General features: G+C 41.6%; 1 protein-coding gene across 4 annotated transcripts in view; it reads right to left on the reverse strand.

Annotated features, from left to right (window-relative positions):
* Positions 1-3,886: 3,886 nt before the first annotated feature.
* PDE4B (phosphodiesterase 4B) overlaps positions 3,887-24,956 on the reverse strand; it is a 423,560-nt gene continuing 402,490 nt past the window's right edge. For 3 of the 4 annotated variants that reach the window (XM_084871377.1, XM_084871378.1, XM_084871379.1), the window contains 9 exons: positions 21,310-21,403; positions 15,669-15,847; positions 14,076-14,174; positions 13,763-13,927; positions 12,017-12,116; positions 10,614-10,768; positions 10,378-10,500; positions 9,489-9,671; positions 3,887-6,214 (listed from right to left, as the gene is read on the reverse strand). In XM_084871377.1, the coding sequence (XP_084727503.1) occupies positions 5,849-6,214; positions 9,489-9,671; positions 10,378-10,500; positions 10,614-10,768; positions 12,017-12,116; positions 13,763-13,927; positions 14,076-14,174; positions 15,669-15,847; positions 21,310-21,403 (1,464 nt within the window). In that variant the 3' untranslated portion in view covers positions 3,887-5,848. Of the gene's footprint in view, positions 6,215-9,488; positions 9,672-10,377; positions 10,501-10,613; positions 10,769-12,016; positions 12,117-13,762; positions 13,928-14,075; positions 14,175-15,668; positions 15,848-21,309; positions 21,404-21,987; positions 22,445-24,956 lie in introns of those variants that run through there. The other variant, XM_084871380.1, reaches the window with a different exon arrangement.

A 24,956-nucleotide genomic window follows, 5' to 3' on the forward strand; every position in this document is an offset into this window, starting at 1 on the left:
GACCAGATTATCTCTGAGGAATCTTTTGGTTTTAAAATTATATGGCTTGCTCTAACCGGTTTGGCTCAGTGGATAGATCGTCGGCCTATGGACTGAATGGTCCCAAGTTCGATTCTGGTCCAGGGCATATACCTTGGTTGCGGGCATATTCCCAGTGGGGGTTGTGCAGGAGGCAGCTGATCAATGTTTCTCTCTCATCGATGTTTCTAACTATCTATCCCTCTCCCTTCCTCTCTGGTAAAAAGAAAATCAATAAAATATATTTAAAAAAAATTATATGACTTTACCATTCCAGAGCTCAGAGACCAGCGCCTCTTTTGGTTTATAAAGCCATAAGCATCAAGTTGCATTTTATCTTTGCCCCAAACCACTTGGTTCATATCAATCTGACACATCCAGGTATTGGATTGGACACTGGCAGCTCAACAGGGAATATGATCTGGCTTCTGACTTCATGAGTTATCGTCTTTTGGAAAAGACAAACACCTAACTTAAACATATGGTGGTAGGTGTTAGTAATTAAAAATAGGTTTACAGATGTGAGTACATAACACACAATTTGTTCTTGATTACGATTATAACCTACATGTTTTTCCATATAAACAACCATAAATCTTCCTTTGCCAAACCCCTGTATTTCTTAGACCTTTATGTAACAACTCATGTAGTTCTCACATAACCCTCGATAAGCTAAGGTTACTATAATTTCCCCCAATTTACAGATGATAAAGCAGAGGAAAAGAGGAGTTAAGTGACTTGCCCAAGGTAATACAACTAATTAGTAGCAAAGCATAGAATATTCTGGAAGTTCAAGAAGAGCCCTCATCTCAACCTTGGGAATCAGAAAAGTTTCCTCTTAGGGGGCACCTGATCTGAGTCTAGAGGGATGTGGGAGGTAACCAGGTTGGAGAATTTTTTGGCAAGGGGCATAGGTGCACAAAGCCTATATCCCTAGCCAAATGGGATTTGCCAGCCATCCTACCCACATCACAGGTTTTAAGGCTCATATGGTCATTAATTTGATCAGTACATACGACTTGGAGCCCAGAGAGATAGCAGTGAAGTGGTGGGAGAAGGCCTGGGTTTACTATAGCCATTTGACAGACTATAGTCCCCATTGAATGGGAGCCCAGGGAGGAGGTGGTTTGTCTAAGGTTGGGCAGTTAGCAGGAGGAGTTAGGATTTCAATGTAGGCCACGTGGCAACAGGCTCCATGCAATAAACCACCCTCTTTCTCACTTGGACTCTATTAGGCTTCCTTCAGTGGACTGAAAATTACTATGAGTCCCCAACTTAATTATGTCAAAATAAGCCTATGGGAATATGTCGGGGAGACGCCGTCCTTTGTGTGTACATGTGTTCACACACGTGTGTATTTCTTTCCAACTCTGACAGCTCCTGAGCCTATAAGTCAGCCTTAGGCTCCTATGTATTTTGTTAAGTACCAAGCTATCAGCGTTTGGCTTGGCAAAAATGCCATCGTAATTTCTGCTTCTGCAGTTACTCCCTGCCATCAGAAGCACTGGCATGCCATCACAGATATGAGATGGTTTACACTTATGGCCTATGTTCTAGAACCAGGCGACTAACTTTCCTTTAGACTAATCTTCAATGTGGCTTTCCTGAGAACATAATTAGGATTTAGCATTCTGGAAAGCAAGCGGTGAGGAACAATAGCAGTTTGCATGCCCCTGGAGTGTAGAGTTCTATCTTATTCATCTCTGATCTCTGCTCTCATCTCTGTATCTGCACCAGGGCCTGGCCAGGGTGGGTGCACAATGTCTGTATACAGTTGCTGTGAAAGAAACCTGCTATGGTGTGAATGTTTGAGTCACACCAAAATGCGTATGTTGAAATCTTAACCCCCCAGAGAGAATGTTAGGATGTGGGACCTATGGGCAGTGCTGAAGTCATGAGGGTGGAACCTTAATGAGTGGGATTAAATGTTCTTACAAAAGAGACCCACAGAAAGATCTCTAGTCCCTTCTGCCATGTGAGGACACAGTGAAAAGTCACCAGCTAGGAACTAGGAAGTGGGCCCTCATCAGAATGTGAATATATTGATGTCTTAAGCTTGCACCTCCTGGCCTCTAGACCTGTGAGAAATAAACTTCTGTTGATTTTAAGCTACCTGCTCTGTGGTATTTTGTTACAGCAGCCCAAATGGACTAAGACAAAAGCCTTAGCTACGAGGCCATTTCTCTCTTCTGAAACAGTGCTTCTCTGCTCACAGTTACCCACCCATTAGGGTTGCCTTGGGAGAATTTGAAAAATTGGATATTTGGAATTTCACCCACCCAAGACCAGTTCAAACAAATCAGAAGTGAGGATGGGGCTCAAATATCCTTATTTAAAAAAAAAAAAAATAGTGATTCCCCCGGTGATTTTCATTTTGCAGCCAGGGTTAAGAATCACTTCTCTGTAGAAACAGACATGCAAGCATTTATGCATACTTAGAGTAGACATTTTCAAAGCTATTCACTTTTGTTATTAATCAGTAAAAGCTCAGAGATGGTGGTTATAAAACGGTTATAAGATGGTGAGTGGGGTGCAATCAGAAACCAGGCTGGTGGCGGAGTGCTATAAACATTAGCTCTGCAACCAGCAGGCAAGCTGGTTCTGCAACGCTGGCTCCTCCCCAGTTGTCTGAATAAAGAAATGCTTGCATTTCAGCATATTGAGTGGCTTCTAGAGAAAACCCTCTTACTGGTTCATAAACCACTGCCTGTGGTTACAATATCAGGGGCCATCCACTGATTCTTATTTGCAACCTTACACACACACACACACACACACACACACACACACTTTTCCGGATAAACATTTTAAAGCTGACTTTAACAAAGCATTTAAAGTTTTGTTTATGAGATTTTGTTTTTAAGATGAGATTTATATAGTTCTTTCTGGAAAAAAAAAATGTTTAGCCCTATGATTGATAGGAGGCTCCCTGATCACCCAGAAAACTGTCGACCAGCACACTCTGGGCTGTGCTTGAAGAGGTCTCTGCACCTCAGTTCTTCATCTGTCCAATGGGGCCAATCTGCGTACATTATGACAATGTTCTGTGATTCTATGATTCAGTTTTTATTTTTTATTTTTTTAAATATATTTTATTGATTTTTTTACAGAGATGAAGGGAGAGAGATAGAGAGCTAGAAATGTCGATGAGAGAGTAACATTGACCAGCTGCCTCCTGCACACCCCCTACCGGGGATGTGCCCACAACCAAGGTACATGCCCTTGACTAGAATCGAACCCGGGACCCTTCAGTCCACAGACCGACGCTCTACCACTGAGCCAAACCGGTTTCGGCTATGATTTAGTTTTTAGAGGACCCAGCCAAGCTGGAGATTTCCTTTATTGATCTAGTAGATTAAAATTTCTCTTTTTAATTTTTTTTTTCATTAATCCTTACCCCAGGATATTTTTCCTACTGATTTTTAGAAATATTAAAAGGGAGGTGTAAAGGAAGGGAGGGAGGAAGAGAGAGAAACATTGATATGAGAGAGACACATTGATTGGTTGCCTCCCGCATGTGCCCTGCCCAGGGCTGAGAATCAAACCTGTAACCCTTTGGTGCACAGGTTGATGCTCTAACCACCGAGCTACACAGGCCAGGGCTAAACTCTTCAGATTCTTACGACAGATTTGTTTTCCTTCACCAGTTCCTTTCTCGCACAATTGAGCTGGGGGAACAGTTGCTAAGAAAATATGTAATGTTTTAATCTAGGGGACTTTTTGGACACAGATTCTGAAACTTCAGCTTTGATGTTGGCCAAGCGAAGTGGTTGATTTTCTCTGTGGGGTGTGGTAGGAGAGACAAGAAAAAAGATCTGCGTTTGATATGTCAGAACTAACCCGAAATAATTGGGCCTACAGTCTAATCTAATCATGCTTTTGTTTATTCATCTCATAGAAAAGTTTCTTAAGAATGCATGTGAACACAATATATAATAATAATAGTACTATAACATACATTGTGAGAAACTTTTGAAAACAACAAAACGTCCACCTAAAATAATGCAGTGTTCATAGGCATACAAACCCATTGGTCATGCACCTTTGTGCCATTTCTTTAACCACAAGTCACAATGCTGAACTGAAAGCATGAAATATATTTTACAAACAGAGACTGAAGCCAGTAAGAGGCCTAAACAAGTGTTATCAGAAGCTTCACATTTGCATAATTTACTACATCAGTTCACATTTTATTATAAAATTCACATTGTTTTATTGTTTTCTTTTTTTTTTTGTAATTAATTGGAACACAACATTCCCGCAGACTGGCAGGCAGGCGACTTTCTTTCCAAAGTCAGTAGTTTGGGAACACTTGGAAGGACCATCTGTGCACAAACGTAGTGTTGCCTTTTAAACCGAAGCCACAATGACAGTGAAGCCCAGCTATAACCCAACTCATGCGTACACAGATTCAGAGAGGACGTGGGTGAAAACCACATCCTGGTGCCCCCTACCCCTATCAAACTATACAAAAGTAAAAGCTCAGTATAAACCATTTAGTATCTAAGGTGAGAATCTTGTTTCCAAAACGGGTTGGTTCAGGGGCCGAGCAGTATTAGCAACTCAAGACAGGGAAAGGGCAGACCCTCGGGGTAGAAGCCCACCGGTGTGTCCTCATGGGTGAGCGGCCGGGCCGTCTGTCTGTCTTGGCGACGAACGGGTTATAGAATACACAATACAAAACGTTACAAGAAGAGTTGCAACTCTTAGGCAGAGTTTTCTACACAAATGTAACACCACCATTGGCAGGCAATGTTAGAGATATAAATTAATAACTTACAAAACATTACATTATGTACATTCAGTAATAAATACACGGTTATAAACAGAAACGGAGGTGTTAGCGCAGAAGGCAGTGCAGAGAGATGGCAGCATTGAATCGAAAATGGCGTAACGGGGCGGGAGAGTGAAGAGAGGGAGGGGACACAGGACGGGGCCCTGGGATTCCCAGGGGCACAGGGGTTCAGGACACAACAGGACACGCTGCCTGAGCACGCTGAATTTTACACAGACTGCGACTGTGAACAACACAACGCCCTCTTCCTACCCCTTCGTTTGTTCAACTTTATCCTGTTGACAGCAAAAACGTAAAACTCCAGAAGAGAAAAAAAATACTGTTCAGAGCGGGCAACCAGAGATCTGTTGTAAGGGCAACCGTGGAGCTGGACGGGCCAGCAGGGGAAGGAAGTAGAATGTGGTAAGAAGCCTATCCTTTCTCATTGCAAAAGTAACTGTAGTGAAGTGAGAGATATTGCCCAAGAAGGAAGGAAGACCGTTCTCTTTTCTTTCCTATTTTTCCCCCCAGAAAGACTCAAAAAAGTTTGCATCAACTTCAAATGCTTATCTGTGTAGAAGGTGATACTATACTCTAGTCTAAGGTGTCCAACAGGCATTTTGAAAGACGTGATGTTTTACAAAAAAGGCACACAGGTTGGCAGACAGAAGGACATGTGAGCAGATCTATAAATGAACGTATTTGTCAGTTCAGTCACTAGAGGGGACAGATCCCCCAAGTTTAGTGCAGAAAAAAAAATCTCTCAGTTTTGTGTCTTCTATGTTCAAGCCATTGAGTCGTGATCTGAGCTTGGCCTCCAGTACCACATAAAGCTTCAGCTCTCCACCCAACTTGCAGGCAAGGCAAGTCAACCGTGGAATTTCCCGAGCTGCTATTTGCTTCACCGTCTTGTACTCCGGCTCCAAACTCAAGTAACTGGAAAAGCCACATGGCCCATGTCCTACGCGGGCCTCGGCCCCCATGGCGGGCTGGCCCTACCATACAGCTGGCATGCTTGTCAAGGATGGAATGTCCTCCTCCCCACAGAGAGGGAGATTATGTGTCGACCGGGGACTTGTCCTCTGCGGCGTCGTCTACATCAGTCTCTCCCGTTGAATCCCTGCTTTCTGGGTCGATCACACAAAGTGTCTTTGTGCTGCCGAAATAGCTGTGGCCCTCGCCCTCTTTCTCAGGTCCTTCCGAATCCTCCTCTTCCAGGGTCAGCTCAAATTGAAACTTCTCCATCAGCCCCTGGCAGTCTCTGTTCTGCTCATCCAGCGGTGGGGAGGGACTCTGGGGTATCATGCTCTGGTACCAGTTCCTGTTATCTTCTAACGTGTCCAGAATGTCCTGCGCGTCAGGCTGTACCAGATCCGCCCAGGTCTCCCACAGGGGATGGACAATGTAGTCGATGAAACCAACCTGGAGGAAAAGAAGGTCACACGCCTGTTACTGTGATTGGCCCTTGGAAACCAGAAGAGCTGGGCTGGTTTACATGCAAAAGAGGGATCTTCAAACTACGGCCCGCGGGCCACATGCAGCCCCCAGGGGAGTCTGATCCGGCCCGCCAGGTTTTTTGGGCAGTGAGCGCAGCCAAGGTGTTACAGTAGGAATTAGTAGTTCATATAGTCCGGCCCTCCAGCTCTCTGAGGGACCGTGATCTGGCCCCCACTTTAAAAAGTTTGAGGACCCCTGGATAACAACAACCCAAGAGAGATCAATAATAGTAACTCAGCTGCCCCTCCCCTCCGCCCTCATTATTTGAACACATCCCATGATAATATGCCCTGCACTCTATGCAGCAAACAAGTTATCGCTCTTAATCCTGCCAAGTATTGGTTTGGCCTATGTACAAAGGAGGAAACGAAGACTCCTGGAGATTAAATATCTTGACAGAGGTCACAGAGCCAGTAAGGACCGAAGCTGGCACGCGGTCCCAGCTTTGTCTGATTTCAAAGCCTGTGTCCGTCTGTCTCCCCATAATTGACGACTTTTCCTTTTCCGTGCGCCAGATAAGAAGTCTGGATGTAACCCTGGCTGGGAATGGCTTGGTCACTGCTTGGACTCTGTGAGTCATCTCTGAAGAAGGAAGCCCCAGGACTAATGAGTTCTGACTCAACATTCTTTCCCTGATAACTTGAAAATATGCCGCCGCTGTTCCGAAACGAAGGGGAGCCAGCCCCTGCCTACTCTGAAATGTCTCAAGTTCTGTGACATGCTTTTGGTTTGCAGATGCGTTTGGTTAAAAAATCTGAGAACACTTCAAGCCCCTCAACTAGCCAAGATCCCCTCGGTGGGCACATCTGTAATTGCAGGGCCCACGGTCATTTTCATCAGGAGAAAGAAGGGAAAATAAAAACAATTAAGCAATTCCTGTGCTGGTGTTCCTGTGGATAAATAGGAGGCGTGTGGCTCTGCTATGGTTTACACAGGGGCTATGCATCCTGCCTGAGCTTGCTCGGTGGCCTTCTGCTGACCTCTTCATTGTGGGACAAACAGGAAACCCTGGGGGTGGGGGCAAGCTGAGGGAAAGAATAGGCATCCGTTGAATGAGAGGATGGAATTCCCCTGTCATGGTCTGGGGAGCTGGGAGAGATGGGGTTTAGGATGCAGGGGGTGACGAGCAAGGGCATTTTATATGTGCCCTGGGACAATATGGAGCTACCTTTCCACACTACTGGAAACTCCCCTTTATTATCATTCTAGTGTTTGGCCAGTCATTAGCTTTAACAAACAGAATCCACAGGAAAAACAGGACATCTCTAAAGCCGCACTGGTTTTAAGATCTAAACCGTAGATGATTCAGGTATTTCTCTTACTCCCACCCACTCTTTTTTCCTCTCCTTTTCTTCTTTATGAGTGTCTAATGGACTTCAGAGACATTTTTCAAGGTGTTTCCCAGGGATGTGAAAAAAACAAGCTCTAGGTAATGGAGAAAACTGAATCAGCTGAGCACCATGAGGTCATTTCCTTTCTTCATTTGTGCTGCTTCTGCTAAATGCTCAGCATTTTTGGAAAGGTAGCCTCCAGTTGCTTATTTCCTATGTCTTGTTCATGTTTGAGCTCTACAAATCCTAAGAGCACCAAATAAAGGGCCTTGTTGCCTGACTACTTAGACAAGGTCACCAGAGCCCACCTGTGGGAAACACAGGAGCGGACCATGATGTCATGGCCTCGGTGAGACGTGTCCACGGTGAGGGAGCGTGAACAGCTTTGAGTGTGGGCGGCTGAGTTACTAAGGAGTTGATCAAATAGACCAAGAGGATAATTCTTCACATGATATACTGGGGAAATACATGTTGTGTTTATGTCCCAACACTGTGGAGATTCAAACAGGATAATGTATGGGGAAATGTGTGAAAATCTGCACAGACAGGAGGTAGATATCTTTTTTAAATCACTATTGTTAATAAAAAAGAGCCTTATTCCATTTAATTAGTTAAAATTAATTAAATGAATGTATAGTTCTAATTAAGGCTTTAGGGTGTTTACATTGTCCCTAAATTAATGTTGTTGTGCATTTTTATAGCATACTAGTCTGCTAAGACACTTTCACAGACTTTAAATGCATTTGACTGTCTTTTTTTAAAGAAGCAATGATATAACTGCAAAGTTACTATACAAATATTACAAGCATATGTAAATTTAGGGAGTAGTTAGTGAGGAAAGAGGATAAACTTGAACAAAAAATACTCCAAATGCTTTTGTGATAAAGACCTTGGACAACCTATAGACTCATTCTCTGTCATGACCACTTAGCTCAGGCCAGTGGTCGGCAAACAGCGGCTCATGAGCCACATGTGGGTCTTTGGCCCCTTGAGTGCTCTAACGCCACTTCTTCAAAATAGACTCACCCAGGCCAAAAACCGACTTGTGCACATGGGCCACGAAGTTTCAATCACACTGTATGTGCATGTCTGAACCTGGTATTTTGTGGGAGAGCCACACTCAAGGGGCCAAAGAGCCGCATGTGGCTCAGAGCCGCTGTTTGCCAACCACTGGCTCAGGCCATTTGTCTTCCTGAGGAGAGTAACAATTTGGCAGGCTGTAAAGCCTTTGTGGGGATATTGACACATTCTAGTGCAGCTAGCATCTGGGAAGTTCCTGTAGCCCCCTGCCTCTACTGCATTGTCCGAATCCTCAGCCCACAGGGAATCTCTTGCTTTGGGCACACTCAGAAGATGTCAGCATGTTCTCAGAGTGTAGGTGTAACCTTGGAAGGGGGCACAGGATGGAGCTGGGACTATGAGGTAGAAGAGATTTGTAGGAATGAGATTCACTACCTCTGGTGATGGTGGCAGTGAGCTGGTTATGGAGAGACAGCAAACATGGGGTGCAGGGAACAAGAGTAGAGATACAGGGTAAAGACAGAGCGAGGAGAAATCTGGGTGGATGATTGGGAGGAGGCCCACAGTCTTCAGTTCAGTCAGCTGGATTTGCCAAGATCGTAAACCATCTAAACTGTTTGTGGCCGCACAGTTCACACTTTGCTGGCTTCTGATGCCTGCTTTACCTCCACTCAGTGCAATGGAGAAGACAAATGGGCCCTGAGTATAATGGAACTAAATGGGTGGCTGCTTCCCTATCATTCAATGTAATCTGTATATATCCTATTAAAAGGAAAGAACTAACTAGAACCCTCGAATTCTACAACCAGCAGATCTTACAAAAACGTTGAAAACCTTATATTAGATACCTGGGATTTTTCCACAGATGCTGTGTGCTTGTCACACATTGGGCTGATCTCCATTCCCCTCTCCCGCTCTTTGTCTCCCTGCTGGAAAAATTCCTCCATGATGCGGTCTGTCCATTGCCGATACAATTCCAAGGACTTGGTGGGGTTGCTCAGGTCTGCACAGTGTACCATGTTGCGAAGGACCTGAAATCATCAAGTTTTGGAAATCCCATAAAATTAGGTGTAAATACTACTAGAACATCTCATCCCTCTTGTGTTAGTACATTTGGTACCCAACCCAAGAACATTTTAGTTGCATTATAATTATGGTGTGTGCGCTGAAAAAGGCAGAATTACAAGGGTGTTGGCCAGAATTGGTTAAAATGGGAGTCCTAAAAGGGAAAATGTGTGTCTTCTTAAATTGATGGTCATTGAATTTAAAAGCTGGAAAGGACATTAGAGGTCAGATACTGCTACCATTTCCTTTCCCCAGTTTGGAAAAAATGCAAAGAATTACTCAAAGTAGATATCTTCATATTTTCCACTTGTGGAAAGAGACCAGCTGATGGCAATTTGTATAACTAGAACAGACTTAACAAACTGCAAGTCAATAGGATTCATATCCAAACATCAGCTTTTGGGGACCAGCAGTCACGTACACCCTATTACAAATAGATCTTGCCATTTATTTTTAGAACTAAGCAATTCAATAAATAGGGTTATGTTTTTCCTCATAAATTAGAGAATAAGCTAGTATGTTTTTTTTTCGTTATTCCTTAGCTTGCTTCGTTTGTCCTTAAAATAGGCCTATAGCTGTAGTAATAATTAAGGACATGCAACTAATTTGTTTTCATTTTTAAGTGTTGTTTGGTTTGGCTTTGTGTTCAATAAGAGGCTTTTTCTCAAATACCTGTATACGATCCGTATAGTTGTCCAGCAGAAGCACGCCCGAGCTTGTCACTTTCTTTGTTTCTACCATTGTCTTCAGGTCTGCCAGCAGGCTCATATGTTTGGACATATCAGTTGCTAACACCTTGGGCAAAAAGAAAATGAAAATACTCAGTGAGCTCAGTGTATGAGAGAATGAGATTTCTCCTCCTGTGACGGGAGAAGGAAGTGAGGAACCTGGAGAGGCTGAAGTCTTACCATGTCAATAACCATCTTCCGGAGTGTCTGCCTCTGCTTCTTGGTGAGATTCTGAAAGATGTCACAGTGCTCTTCTTGCAGCAGTTTGAAACCCACTGCCAGATGGTGGTTTTCCAACACAGATTCGTCATTATACATCAAAGCAAGTTCTGAATCTAGTAAACAGGAAAAAATGATGACTTAATAAAAAGGGGTAGAATTCAAAGGTCTGCATTACCTCAATATGAAATCAGATCTAGCTCTATTTAAATAGTTTTAAGAGCTAAGATCTGCATGCCCATTTACTCTTAAAGAAACAGTCTCCCTCTACAAACGAATGTAGTCAGTTTCTAAGCCAAAATTTTTTTAGTAGTTATTAGTGCATAAGCTTTCTATTTGATTAGCATTCATGGTATTTTAAAATCTCTTTTCTCCTTCTCCAGTTTATAAAGAATTTGACATTAGGTAAAAGCATTCCCAAGCTGCAACATCCTACTTTTATCTCAGATTGTAATTTCTTTTATGTGCTCACACATTTTGTGCTTTGGAAAAGAATGAACTGAAAATGTCACTGAACTTTATCAAATATATTAGGATTTTTCAAACTATATTTGCTTTTTTAATATGCTTGCCAGTGCTGTTAATTGTGAGTTATGTGTTTTCAAAGAAGAGAATGGTGTGACTGTAAAATTTTAATTTATTCAAATAATGTAGCTTTTCAGAGCTTTCTATAAATGTGGTAACAAAACATTAATACTTTTTTTTAGAACAATCCTGATGTCAAATTTTCTGCCATCTGGCTCTATATGCCAGAGGCTGCAATATCTGGAAACGGAAACTACAGCACACAAAAGATTCAGACATCTTTCATTAGGCAGAGTCCCTGTCGCAAATGAGAATATGGTCATCAAATGCATGAAGTCACATTTTCTTTTAATCAAGAATACTAGCCAAGAGATGGTGCTCTGTCACTAACTACACTTTCTGTTTAGGGGTTCCCATGCTCCGATCTAACATTGGGCCTGCTTCCTCAGTAGCGAGGGAGACTCTTGGGCCACCACGCTCTGTGTGAGAGCCCCGCCTAATCCTAAAAGTCATTATCACATATTCCCAAGCCTTCCCTTGTGCTCACTGGACAATTCCACATCTGTTACTCTTTCCTCGCATATTGTATTTTCCAAACATTGAGTACTTTTTATGGCTCCCCTCTGACCCCTCACAAGTTCTCCATGCAGCTCAAAAATGATGTTGCCAAACTAGACACAGTATCCAGGAAAGGTCTGACCAGTTTGAGTGAAATGGAAGGATTACCTCATTATTACTCTTATTATTATCCATAACAAAAACATTAGGAGAAATGAAAAAAAAAATTAAGCAGTGACTCATAGGATGACATTGGATGACTGTCCTAGTGGTGAACTCACTTGTGTTGATGAGAAACTGGTTGGATACTCCAGGATGATCCACGTCATGGATAGCAGCTGCAAAAATGGCGGCCAGGATTTCCAAATCTGTGAAGACGGCCTACAGAGCAAAATGAGCACATTTCACTCCATGTCCCATTTGCCCATCCTGAAATTCTGTTTTATGTTAAAGTATCCCACCTCCTTCTTGTTGGGAGAAGGACGGTGTGTTGATTTTTATAATGTCTCATATACTAATTTAATTAAATGTGGATTCTATCCATCCTCGAAAGGTCTCACGTGAAAGGAATGACGGCCGGAGCCCATGCCCTCCTCAGGCCTAGGGGCTGTGCCTCGGGAAGGCCCTGGTCCAGTGCCTATGGTGAGTGATCAGTTGGTCCCTAATGCTTGTTTCCTGGCTACTCAGTATGGCAGAATGGTGCTTATATATCACAAGTGCATGCAAGTCAAAGAAGCAAATCAGACTATGCTCTGAGATATAACAAACTTCCTATGTTTTCAGGCTGTGTAACTTAGGGAACAAACACCAAATTCCAGACTCGTAAGACTGGCAGTCAATTATTTCTGAGGGCTACATTTGTAGTGTGATCAGAAGGTTTCATACATTCCTTCATCCATTTATTTAGTACCTGTGCACTAAAGACTTATAATGTACAAGGTTTGAGAACATTTCTTTGAAGCCCCCTCTAGCCTCACTAGTACACAATGATTTAAACCTAGTATTTAGGTACATATTCCTTCTGGCTAAAATGTCTTTCTCCCACTGAAATGTCTTTCCTTGTCCTCTGTGATTACTTAAATCTTCTGACCCTTCAAATGCCAGCTCAGCTGCCGCCTCTCCCACAAAGACCAATCTGATTACTACAGGGCACACTGAGCTCTCCCTTCTCTACAGCTGTGGCGCTCATGGACAATTTCTGGTCTCACAGTGGGTATCCTATCAACAGTTAGCACCGTTTCACTTTTCCCAAGTCTTCCTGGATTTATTTCCTCAGAAAGTATGGAACCCAAGCAACAGAGTTGTGGTCGGCTTAATCTTTCTTCACCTTGTAAACTGAATCTGCAAAGGTGGAGATGGATAAAGGTTGGCCAGTCCCTTACTGCAGTGAGCCTACTCATTTTGGAAGCACCTGGTCATCACTGCCATATGTGATGAAAGGACATGGTCTGCTGGGTGCAATGCTGCTAATGTCAGTGCATACAAATGCATTAATCTGTTGGGAAAGGAGTCACAGTCACCTTTCAGCAAGATATCTAGCAATTCTCAGATCTAGATTTTTCAGTTGCTTTTTCTTCAGCCCGTAGAATCAGTTTTATGAATTCTTAGGAGAATACGAATTCCTATAGATGTTTTATTCCTAAGAGGAACTATATAGAAAATTTTATATTATGCTTCTGTGCTATCCCTCACAATGCTTGGGATAGGATGGGCAGCTGAAATCAGTACATGCATAGTGAAGATATACTATATACCAGTCACTGAACTAGACACCTATTAGATACAAGAGATATAATAAAAAATAAAGTTTCCTGTTAATTGCTTGATAATTAAATAATGTTTCAACCATAAGAGATGTAAAGGGAAGGCTACTCTGATATTGGTAACTCAATTGATAGACGGGAAACATAATCAAGAACCAGTTCAAGAATAAGCAATCATCAAATTACATTATTTCTGCAAATATATTACATTGTGTGGCACATTTTGAAGAGGATGGGCAGGCATAGGAGTTCATAATTACTCACATCTAATGCTGGTGTTGAAAGAAGGACATGGGTTGACTGGGCTACATCAGCAGCATGTAGGCTGTTATGATACGCCACGTCAGAATGGTAATGGTCTTCTAAAGTCATCATGTAGGTTACAAATGTGTCCGAGGAGATTTTGAATGTCTTTAGGAGGTCTCTTTCCTATATTGCAAAATGAATTAGAAAAATAAATAAGTGGATGTTAAAAAATGAAAAAAAAAAAAAAAGCTAAATCAGAAAAGTAAATTGGTATAGAAAAATAGCCATAGTCATCCAATGGAATAACCAGCATTCTTTCCCGTGAACTCACCTGGAATATGGCATACATGATGCACGTTAAGGGCCTATTGTGTGAATATCCAGCCACATTGAAGATGTTAAGGCCCCATTTGTTCAGGTCTTCCAGCTCCTGTAAGAAAAATTAGAGGAATTTAAGAATAAGGACAGAAATTTGTTGTTGTTTTTTTTGTTTGTTTTTGTTTGTTTTAAGCATTACTCATTGTTTATATTTACTTTTTGGACAATGGCTATCTATCTTTTGAGTGTTTATTTTGAGTCTTCTAGTTGCATGAAAAAGTTAAAATGGCATGGCCCAGGAGGTTGGGTATCTTCTTCATTCTAGTTCCAAGTTTCTATATATTGCATTTATAAATTTAGTTGCTGCAAATGAATAGAGCTAGAAAATTATCTTAGACCTATGCCTCTGTTCTTCAGTTATTCTCACTAAGGATCAGGTTAGAAAGACTCAGCTGCTAGAATGTGCATAAATCAAATCTAATTTAATGAAGAATGCCAGTCAAGTATTATATCCGACAGTTCTTAGGCCACAGATAAATCTGGAAGAAACATCATTTAGTCCTGTATAGTGGGATTATTCTAAGATTATCTGATTAAGGGAACAGTTTATTCCATTTTTAATTACTGTCTGGGGCGAGGGTTCTAGGCTCTCCCTAGACAGGCTTGGCCCAATGTGTAACAGACCTTAGTCCAATGATACTTTTCAGAAGGCCTCACTGAATGTCCTTTTGCTCACAGAAAGCTCTTTCCATTTTCACAAGGCTCAGAGGACCTCAGCATTCTACCTCACACAGCCTCCTAACTCATGTGTAACTCTTTCTGTCCATTCCTCTACTACTGGGGTTTGGGTTCAAGAGACAGAACTGTCAGTTTCTCTCATTTCCACGCTAGCTCTGCTATCCAGCTCAGATTTTCCCATTGTTCCTTGTGAAATGTCCTCAAAATGTTCTCTGGGAAATTCAATCCTGCCCACTGGCCTTCCTGTGGATTCTTTTAGTGAACTTTCAGTAGGATTCTCACTCATGAGGAACTATCCATTTATAAATCCCATTTAAGGTTTAAAAAAAGACTCTTTAATATAGAAAAAGAGTCTTTAATTAGGTGCTTATCAGTGGACAAGGAGGTCACACCAGCCTCCTTATCATACAATCCTATATAATAAAAGGCTAATTAGCAAATCCACCAAACGAAGAAATGGCTGGTTGCTATGTTGCACACTGACCAACAGGGGCAGATGCTTAACACAGGAGCTTTCCCCTGGTGGTCAGTGCACTCCCACAGGGGGAGTGCTGCTCAGCCAGAAGTGGGGTTCACGGCTGGCGAGCGCAGTGGCAGTGGCGGGAGCCTCTCCCACCTCTGCAGAAGTACTAAAGATGTCCTCAGTGAGGAGAGAGCCTAAGCCGTCAGTCAGACATCCCCTGAGGGCTCCTGGACTATAAGAGGGCACAGGCTGGGCTGAGGAAACCCCCCCTCAATGCACAAATTTCATACACCGGGCCTCTAGTTTAATAATAAAACAAATGAGGACACTACCATTTCCTAGCAGGTAGTTTTAGGCTGCTATGAAGCAGACAGTTAGATGCACACACTCCCAGCACATACCCACCTTGGCCAGATGATCTTCATTTTCTGTGGTGACTCCAAAGCGTGAGATGCTTGTATTGTTTAAGCTTGAACTATGCATCAGTTTCTTCACTCCGCTTATCTGCGTCATGAGCTGCTGCTTTTTCTTTTTCTCTCTGTCCTTCTGGGTGGGAGACGGAATCTCCACATCATTCTGCTTGTCTGCAACAAAAGTTTTTCAGACTATGAGTGTCATTGAGAACCACTTCCCAATCAGTTTTTTTTTATGCAAAACAATTTCTAAGCATCTGATAAGGAACTGCCATGCATTATCTCACTTGATCTTCAGCACAATCCTGTGAAGTAGATGGGAAAAATATTTTGCTCCATTATATTCCTGGGAGAACTGAGGCCCAGAGGAGCTAAATAAGTTGTCCAAGAAATGGCAGAGGTGAAGCTCAATCCCAGCTCTTCTGTTTGCAGTCTAATTTAGGAGAATTACACTTGTACATTTGCAAGGTGGGGCATCAATATTTATAAGTGATTTTTTAAGTTAATAACTTATGTGTTTGTATAATAGGAAAGTTTCATGCAGCCAAGACCAGGTTACTAAAAACAGGCTTTATGCTCTGTTAATTTTATTATATGTGTATTAATTTTTAAATTAAAAGATTCATATAACTTTAGCTGGATATAACTTATAATTTTAGTTTAGATAAGTAGAATGTATGTGAGAGAAATAAATAATCACCTCAATTAATTTCTTTAAAGCCTTGGTTTATTACCATTTGAGGATTAGAGGAAGACCATAATTTCAGTTTTACTTCATGCCTTTGGTTTATTAGTTCTATTAAAATAACAATAAACACTGACTGTCATTAGTAACAGGCATCACATTGATTAAAATATTTATGCTTATTTAATATTTATGATCATCTCATTTAAACTTTTAAAAAATTCTGCTACAACAAGGTAATAGTAGAGCTAGAATTATTTTTTAAAAAATTATGTCTAACTGCTTGTAGAAGCACTTTTCTCTATCTTGTGCTATTAAAAATATCACCAATCAAATATTTCATTTCACTTCACAGGGCAATGTATCTTGAATATTTCTGAAAAATGCATTAATTCTTTCAGGCCATAGGGATGCCTGGAAGTGCACTGAGCAATAATTTACTGAATAGCTTAACAGCTATTTCATTGAACTAAATGATACCCGTGACTGAAAGAGTTAATGCAGCTTTCAAAAGTTCCTGCATTTATCTCTGCTTTGTACAGTGAACATAAGTGCAAATATAGTTTCTCCATTTGAAAATGACATGTTTCCAGTTGGCATGCTGGGATCTAGACTATTGACATTCAATTCTCACAGATGATAGCATAGAGACCTCTGCCTGCTCACGGGGCCCTAGGGCCAACTAATCAAAGCAAAGCGAGCACAGGAAGACAGAAGCAGCTGTCATGTACACCTCAGCACCCGGCTGTAGGGATGGGGCAGGGTGCTCCCTCTCCCCAGCATCAGTAACATTTCTAGGTGCCCACGAGCTCCTAGCCTCATCAGCCTTAGTAGGACTTTTGGTGATGGAGGAATTTTACTGGTCATTTCTATGAGTTTAGGGGTTTCCAACCTGGTTTAGCATCAGAAGCATTCAGGAAACTTAAAAAAAATACAGATTGATGGGCCCCACCCAGTCCTCCCGAACCAGTGCTTTTTAAAAGCTTCCCAAGTGACTGTGATGGTCAGAGCCAAGTTTGGGAACCAATAATAATACCACATTCTGACTTTTCAGATGAGTCAGCAACTTGCCCAAGCTTAAAGGGTGATTTATTCAACAGATATTTATTTTGCAATTACTGTGTTCCAGATACAGTGATTTAATAGCATAGAACCCAGGCACTGAGGTTCCTGTAAAAAAAAAAAAAATCTCTTTCTGGTCTCACAATCTCTGGCATTAAAAATGACAGATTATGTTATTTTTGAAATTACTTTCCTCCCTGTCACTTCACTCTTAATAATTACTACTTTTTGCTAAAAGGCAAAGTCACAATAGCCCTTGCCTCCCCCAACCACCGTTCTTCACCATTCTTCATGTCTGGCTGTTGGATTCTCCCATGCCAACACAGATATAAGACCCTCTAATGGGACTAGCAGCTTTCCCTCTTTGCTTAATTAAAGATCCCCCATAGCAGTGAGTAATTGAGCTGAACCACCACTGTGTCTACGCAGAGAACATTACAGTAAAGAAGAAAGCCATTATTCACACAGTGCCAACTGGGCAGTCATGGGTGTTTCCCTAAGCAGACATTGAAACAACTGGTAGGTTTCCCTATTCTGAATTTCCTGTTCTATGCTTTTTCCTATTCTGAATTTCCTCTGTTAAATGCTTAGCCACCACAATGTGGAAATAACCTGAAACACAGACTCAAAGAATCACAATAAACATTTCTTGAATTTACATTTACAGAATGGTCAGATTAGAACGCGGGGGGGGGGGGGGGGGAGAGAGAATGGTGGAGCCATATAAAACAAATAAACAAACAAAAAGATGCAAAAAAAATGTCAAAATTTGGCTAATGGCATAATTGTGGGTGCTTTTCTTGCTTGATCACAGCATTGAATCGTGAAAAGTTTCCAAGTTATTTTCCTTGCACCTTGAAAATTCTGTGTTTAATTTTTGAGATAGTTAAGCAGTTGATTTATAAGGATAGATTTTCACTGTTCATAAAAATGTTAACTAACTTGTAAGACCACATCTAAGTATCTTGTTTTATCTATGCTCCCACCCTATGGGTCCTGCTTTATTTCTTCTTATTCCAGCAACCTGGAGCCCATATAAGAGCATCAAAAATGCCTGCAGTGGTAAATGGTCTCCTGACTACATTTTGAATTTTATGGACACTACCCTGTTGATGGAAATATAACACAAGTCACAGATCCCTGGAGTAAGGGATTCCCTCCCTCTGATGACCCATTTTAACATTCAATGACTCTTATTGAAATATTGCTCTCCAAGTTTAATTTAAATTATTAAGGCCTACTCAGTTTGCTCTCACTGAGATGGTATCTTTTCTCTAACAAGACCTTTTTATATTACTGGAAACTGCTAATAAACCTTTTTATTTTTAGGTCCAATAATCCTGATTTCTAAAGACTTTTCTTCAAAAGAATGAATATTACTTGAATACCCTTAAATGTGATTTCCTTCTATATGTTCTGAGTTCTGAATAGGCTTCTTTCCTAATTAAAGAAGTGATGGGATGTTTAGGTCTAGGAGTCAAGAGAGTCAAGTTTTAGTTTTGACTCAGGAACATATTAGTCAAGTAATCTTGGTAGAGTTACTTTGTTCTTCTAGGCCTCAGTTTTCTCTCCTGTAAAATGAGGGAACTGGATTACAAGGTCATTCAAATTTGTGAAGAAGGTTTCACTCATGGTCCCCCAGGAGTATGCACTAAGCTCACAAGATAGGCCTAAGAGCTCCTTGTCCTGCATTTGCAGTTTGGAAACAAGCTTTGTTTGTTTGTTTACTTTTTAAGGTCGTTAAATTGCAAATCTGCAGTCTATTGCAGAACATTCAGAATGGGCTGCTAGGTATGTTTAGCAAGACAGATAAACTTCATCTATATCAGAGTCATAGAATGTTTAAGAGTTGGAAGGCTCTGGGGTGGCAGCTGTTGCAATGCTCCCATTTTCCAGATGAGGCAAATGATGCATCCTATGTTTATATGATATTTTCTCCCTATATTTCCCAAGAATATTTAACACTTTAATCTGTCTGAATAGTCTGTTTGAGTGGGTCTACCTTTTGCATTCACACATGCACACACACACACACACACACACACGACACACTCTCACACACACCACCCTCCTCATGCTGAGTCTTTAAGGTCTGAGATCCTAACAACTTTTCTCAGCAACATGTTCTTGGGAATTTAATTTCTGAAATAGTTAGAAGCCAAAGGATTGGTTTTCTTCAAGAGATGTGCCTAAAAACAGCAAATGGAATGCTTGACAGAAAATTGACATTGGCTGCTCTTTAGATACATAGTGTTGAAACTGAGGAGTTATCTTTTTTCTCACCAGCCTTCTCACTTGCTATCAGTTTTTGATGACAGGGAGACACTAATTAGCATTCTAAAATATGCATGTTGTCCTTGGCAAGTGGGTAGTGACAGTGACGAGGACTGCTTAGGTGCAGTCTTGGATGATAAGGGGCTCGGGGACTTCATGCAGCTTTTCTCTAGTCTCAAGCATCTCTTCTAAGACAGAAGAGCCCTGATATTTTAGAAATGCAATCCCTGCACGTATGAATTTTATCCTTCTCCCCCACAGTCATTAACCTATAAAATGTCTCTAAGACAGTTCCCAGCTTATGAAAAATAATTGGGTGTTGCACAGAATGGAGTACACCACAAATGGACAGGGGAAGACGCCTGGCTTCCAAGGAATAAAGGGGAGATGCTGGGGAATAAGAGAATTAGTATATGATGTTTTCTGTTCAATTAGAGTCTAGCTCCCGCTTGGAGTTCAGATGTCTGAAAAATTCTTCTCCTTTGTTCTCCGACAAAGGCCTGTCACAACTGCAGCTGGAGAAGACCAGCTACTGCAGACACCCACACACTGGAAACAGCTAATCGTCAGGTGCCTATCAGCTACAGAGTAATTCCCTGAGCTTTGCACTAGGCTGCTCTAAGATTGATCTGCTGATAGCAGAAACTGCCCTGGTATTAGGCAGATAGGATTGATTTTCTACAATAAAAGCAGCAGAGGAATGTTTCCATCAGGTATCAAGGCAAATGCTCAGTGACTGAATGATGTGCAGAAAAGAAGGGAAGTGTGGTGTTCAGCTGTAAGAATGGGTCATTTCCCTGGGAATGGCCTGTCACAACTGGAGTTCTGGAAACAAGCATAATTCAGGAGTAACAGCAGGTCCACAGAATCAGGATCTAAATGCTACCCATTCACTTGGAAGTTCAGATTTACAAACCCTATAGGCCTCCTCATTAAAAAAAAAAAAAAAAAAGCCCACATAAGTTCATTATACAATAGATGGCTGTAAACATGAGATCAGCAATTCCTAGTAATCAAACAGGATGTTTGAAGTAATTAAGGAATCAAACAAATCTTTCAGATATGAAGATTCTCTGCCCTCCTCACCCCCATTTACCTTTATGGGATACTTAGCAAAGCAATAGTCACTTTATTTCCAAAGCCTATCCTCTTGGGCCAAGTTACCATAGTTATTCACCAAACACATTTCTTGCAAACCATCTGAGAGGAAACCTTTTGCTCAAAGCCCAGATATTGGAATAATTTAAAGAATACCACATCCTGGAGCCAATGGAGGTATCCTGAGAGTTTGGGTGATTAACACCCTCAATCCTATCTCTTCAGAGGTCTTGGCAGAGATGGAAGCAGGTGGGTAGGTAAGGGGTGATCTGAGGTCCATAAAAAATATACTTAGCCCATCATAACTTCTGTCTTTGATGGTTATTTTTCCTTTTTTTGCAACATCTTCCTGCTCATTTTTTTCTCCCTTAAAGGTTGTCCCTTAGTTCTTATTTTAAATGGGTTTGTTTTTATATGGGTTTACTTCGTTTAAATCTCACATAGGGATGGCCATGCAGAGATTAATACTGAAAAAAATCTCCATTATGAAAGAGGATTCCAGTTAGCATCTTACCTAAGAAAGTATTTGAAATGTATTCAGACACCTGGTTCCCTGATCGGCTCATTTCTGAGAGGTGTGTCAGCTCCCGGTTCAGCATCCTTTTGAACTGTGTATGAAGAACAAAAACGTGTTAACCACCTACAAACGAACAAATGACCACTTACATGTTTACAACTTTGCTGTCTAAGAACCAAGCGTTTGGAAAAGTAGATACCATGATACAAATGATGCTGTTTCAACGAAACACAATACCCCTTTAATATTAAATTATCCCAAGGGCACCCCTGGAAAAAGGTTTTCTTAAGATTTCCTAGAATTAACATTTTATTTCTTTTGAAGACGCAATCATAGGAAAAAGAATCTTAATTGAGGTCAAGATAATTTCACTTGAAAATGTAAGACTATTTTAAAATACATTTACTGAAAATCAACTCTAAAATACGAATTAATAACCTGTATAGTGGGGGGAGATTATATGTAAAAAGGTTAAGGAAAAACAGAGGGGAGGGGGATATCCTTTAAAATTAGTGTTAAGTAAAAAAGGATTAAGATAAAAAGACAGCCCAGTTTATTTTAATACAATGTCATTTAACATGCCCTCATTTCAAAATTTCCTACTTCACAGTAAACATACAGATATAAACGTTTCAAATTCTACAAAAGACACGGAACAGAATCAGATGGACCCACCTTGATGTAACCCCAAGACACAGATAACAAATAGTTTGCCTCAGGCATTTTGGAGTGCTCTCCCTGCCACAGTCCACAGATCCCTTTGAAAGAATTCACAGTTCTGAGAAAGCAATCAGGAAAGCCTTGCACATTCAGTGCTAAAATAATCAAAACTTATAAAAGACAAAGCCTCCAAAACTTAAGGCATTTTCCTAATTCAAACAAAGCCCATCTTCGCACTCCATTCCAGCAAGAAGCCTGTGCTTCTAGCTTCTTTCCTGGCAGAGAGAGGAATGAAATCAGGAATTGCAGGAACAAGAGCCTGTGCAAGTGGATTCAGCTGGCTGGTGCGCAGCCCTTATCAATTATGAATAGTCCCGGTGGCCGAAGGGGTTTCCACTAGCGCTTAGTCCTGCTCAGCTGAACTCTGCAAGGAAGGAGCGATTCTTCTTTCCTGAGGGGTTGCCAGACTGGGAAACACAGCCATCTTTTTAAAAGGAGAAGATTAAAATGGAGGAAGCCCCATGAATATTTAAGTAAATCTGAAGTCTGTACCCTCCCCCATTTCAACTGGGTGTTCTTAACCCTCTCTCCTCTGCAAGAGACCAGCCCTCTGCAGACACAGCCTCTGCACAGAGCTCAGCCACTCGTAGCGTTTCACAGTGATGGTGATTAAATTACGTTCTGAGCATTTAAATAAAAAATGAAAGGGATTGAGACCATGGCTATTTTCAGACAAGGCTTTCGTTCTACAAAAAAAATTTTTTTTTAAAAAACTATTTTTTGGAGGAGTTTTTTTGCTCACCAACACTGTGCCAATGCATTTAGCCTTCTTTTACAATGACACACCTGGGCAAGAATTATTACCTTTTATAAGTACTTCATATGCAGAAGGTAGTTTTCTGCACTCCATCAGCTCGTTAATAAACACATTGGATGGCATTCAACAAATTAAGCACATTTAACATTTGATCTAGGATGTAGGGTGTGTTCAGAAATACAAGGTATGATTTGCTGCATGAATGGAGGATGATTTGTAGTGCTTTCCTGGTATTGCAGTGTTACATGTTGAGAAAGTCATTTCTTTCCAGTATGCATTTCCCCACCCCCTCCTTGTCAGTGCTAGAGAACAGGCAAGAGGATCTGAGACTAGTCCTACTGCAGTGGGATTCCCTACCCAGGGCCATCCTACTCCCTGACTTCTTCTCTCTGTCACCCCATCCTGAAACTCGCAGGAGTTCAAGTACAACACATTAAAGGAGTAAAGCACCATGGCAACAGAGCCCCCCTCCCCAAACACACACACAATTGGCCCTCTTTCCTGTGAGGCATTCCGCTTTCAAATGAGCATCCTGCACTGACAATGGCTTCACTTCAAGCCTCTGAGCCCCATCATGCCACTGCCTGTGCCCAGGAGACCAGGCCTTTTGAGGCGAAGCCAATGCAAGTCAGGATTGCTGCCCACTGGCCGGCCACACTGTGCCCTGTTCTCAGAGGCACAGTCGTCACCTCTGGGCAACCCTGCTTGCGTATGTGTGTTTCCCCATGAGACAATATGGCAGCAACAGTAACCAGGGATCTCTGAAGCAATCACCTCAGCCACTGCGTTTTACTAACTGAAACTTTACGCCATTGTGGATTCCAGGTGACTGCCGTAAGTTCCACGTTCTTTTTGGTTTTTAAGATGTAATCAAATAACTGGCATCTCATTTTCAGTTCCCAAAAGACGGGCACTTACACGAAAGACTTAGACCATTTATTAAAATACATGGGTTTCTCTGCTCTGACTGATCAGCTGAATTTTGCAAAGAAGCAAGCTTTACTTGGAACATAAAAAAAAAAAAAAAAAAAAAAAAATCGTGTAAAAAGCAGGTGATTTTTTTTAAAAACCAAGTCTCTGTGGTAGTCGTGGCCAAATGTAATATTCAAGGAACCATCCTCATTTTTGGTTCCTTTGGTCTCTGCAATATGTAGAAAGATTTTTTTTTTTTTTTTTGTGGAGTCAATCAGGTTTGCTCTATTGTAATCATGTCATTTTATCATGTATTTGCTAACTATTTATGAAACTCCTAACATGTGCCAGGCAAAGAAAGATTGAAGATATAGCAGTGAAAAATAAAGACCTTCTCATGCTTCTAATGAACTTACATCCTAGCAGAAATAGTCAGCTATATCAGAGCATGTTACCCACAACAGTTAAGAGTCTGGAGAGTTGGGCCAAGTTCTTTAGCAGTGGTACTAGCCTCTGAGCTCAGAATATAGGAGCAGGTAGACATTCAATCATGAAAGACCAGGAAGGGAAAGACTCTTCTCCTTACTTTCTTTCTATCACCTCCCATTGTCCCAGGACCCTGTGGCATACAATGTCCATCGGTCCCAATGAGGGAGCAGGGAAGTGGCTCTCAGTTACAGAGCTGAAAACAAACCCAACTACTCGCCTTTCCCCCACAGCTTCCAGAAGGGGCCAGGACTCCCGTAAGTAGTTAACAGATGAATATCACCTTCTCATGCCTAAAATAGTTCTGCCAGCCTTTTGCTGGAGGCAAGGAAATGCCACCAAAACACAAGTCATCCTAAGGCAACAGTAAAACACACATAATGAAGTACGCAAATGGCAGTCACTCAGTGTCAGAACCCGACCCAGTCCTCTAAATGTTACGTCCGTAGCAACAGCCGTTGGTTTTCCTCCTCGTCAGGGAGGGCCCGACCACACTGACTAAGGCAATCATTGCTCTCATCAAAAAGTAGTTATGAAGGGCCCGCTTATGCTGTGCTCTGCACACACGGAGGAAGGCAGACAGGGCCTCTGAGGAGCAGACAGGGGGGACCGTTTAGAAGATTCTAATAATGTGGAGTCCAGGTAGCATGATCAGCGCTGGCCCTGGAGAAGAGACGCATCAAGGGATGGAACAGATCTGAATTGGGTTTGAGGTTAAGGCTGAGGAGACAGTTGGGGGGCCCAGCTTTGTAGGGTTTTCAGTGTCTGA

The sequence above is a fragment of the Pipistrellus hanaki genome, assembly GCF_964339955.1.
Source record: "Pipistrellus hanaki genome assembly, chromosome: 2".
NCBI lineage: Eukaryota > Metazoa > Chordata > Mammalia > Chiroptera > Vespertilionidae > Pipistrellus > Pipistrellus hanaki.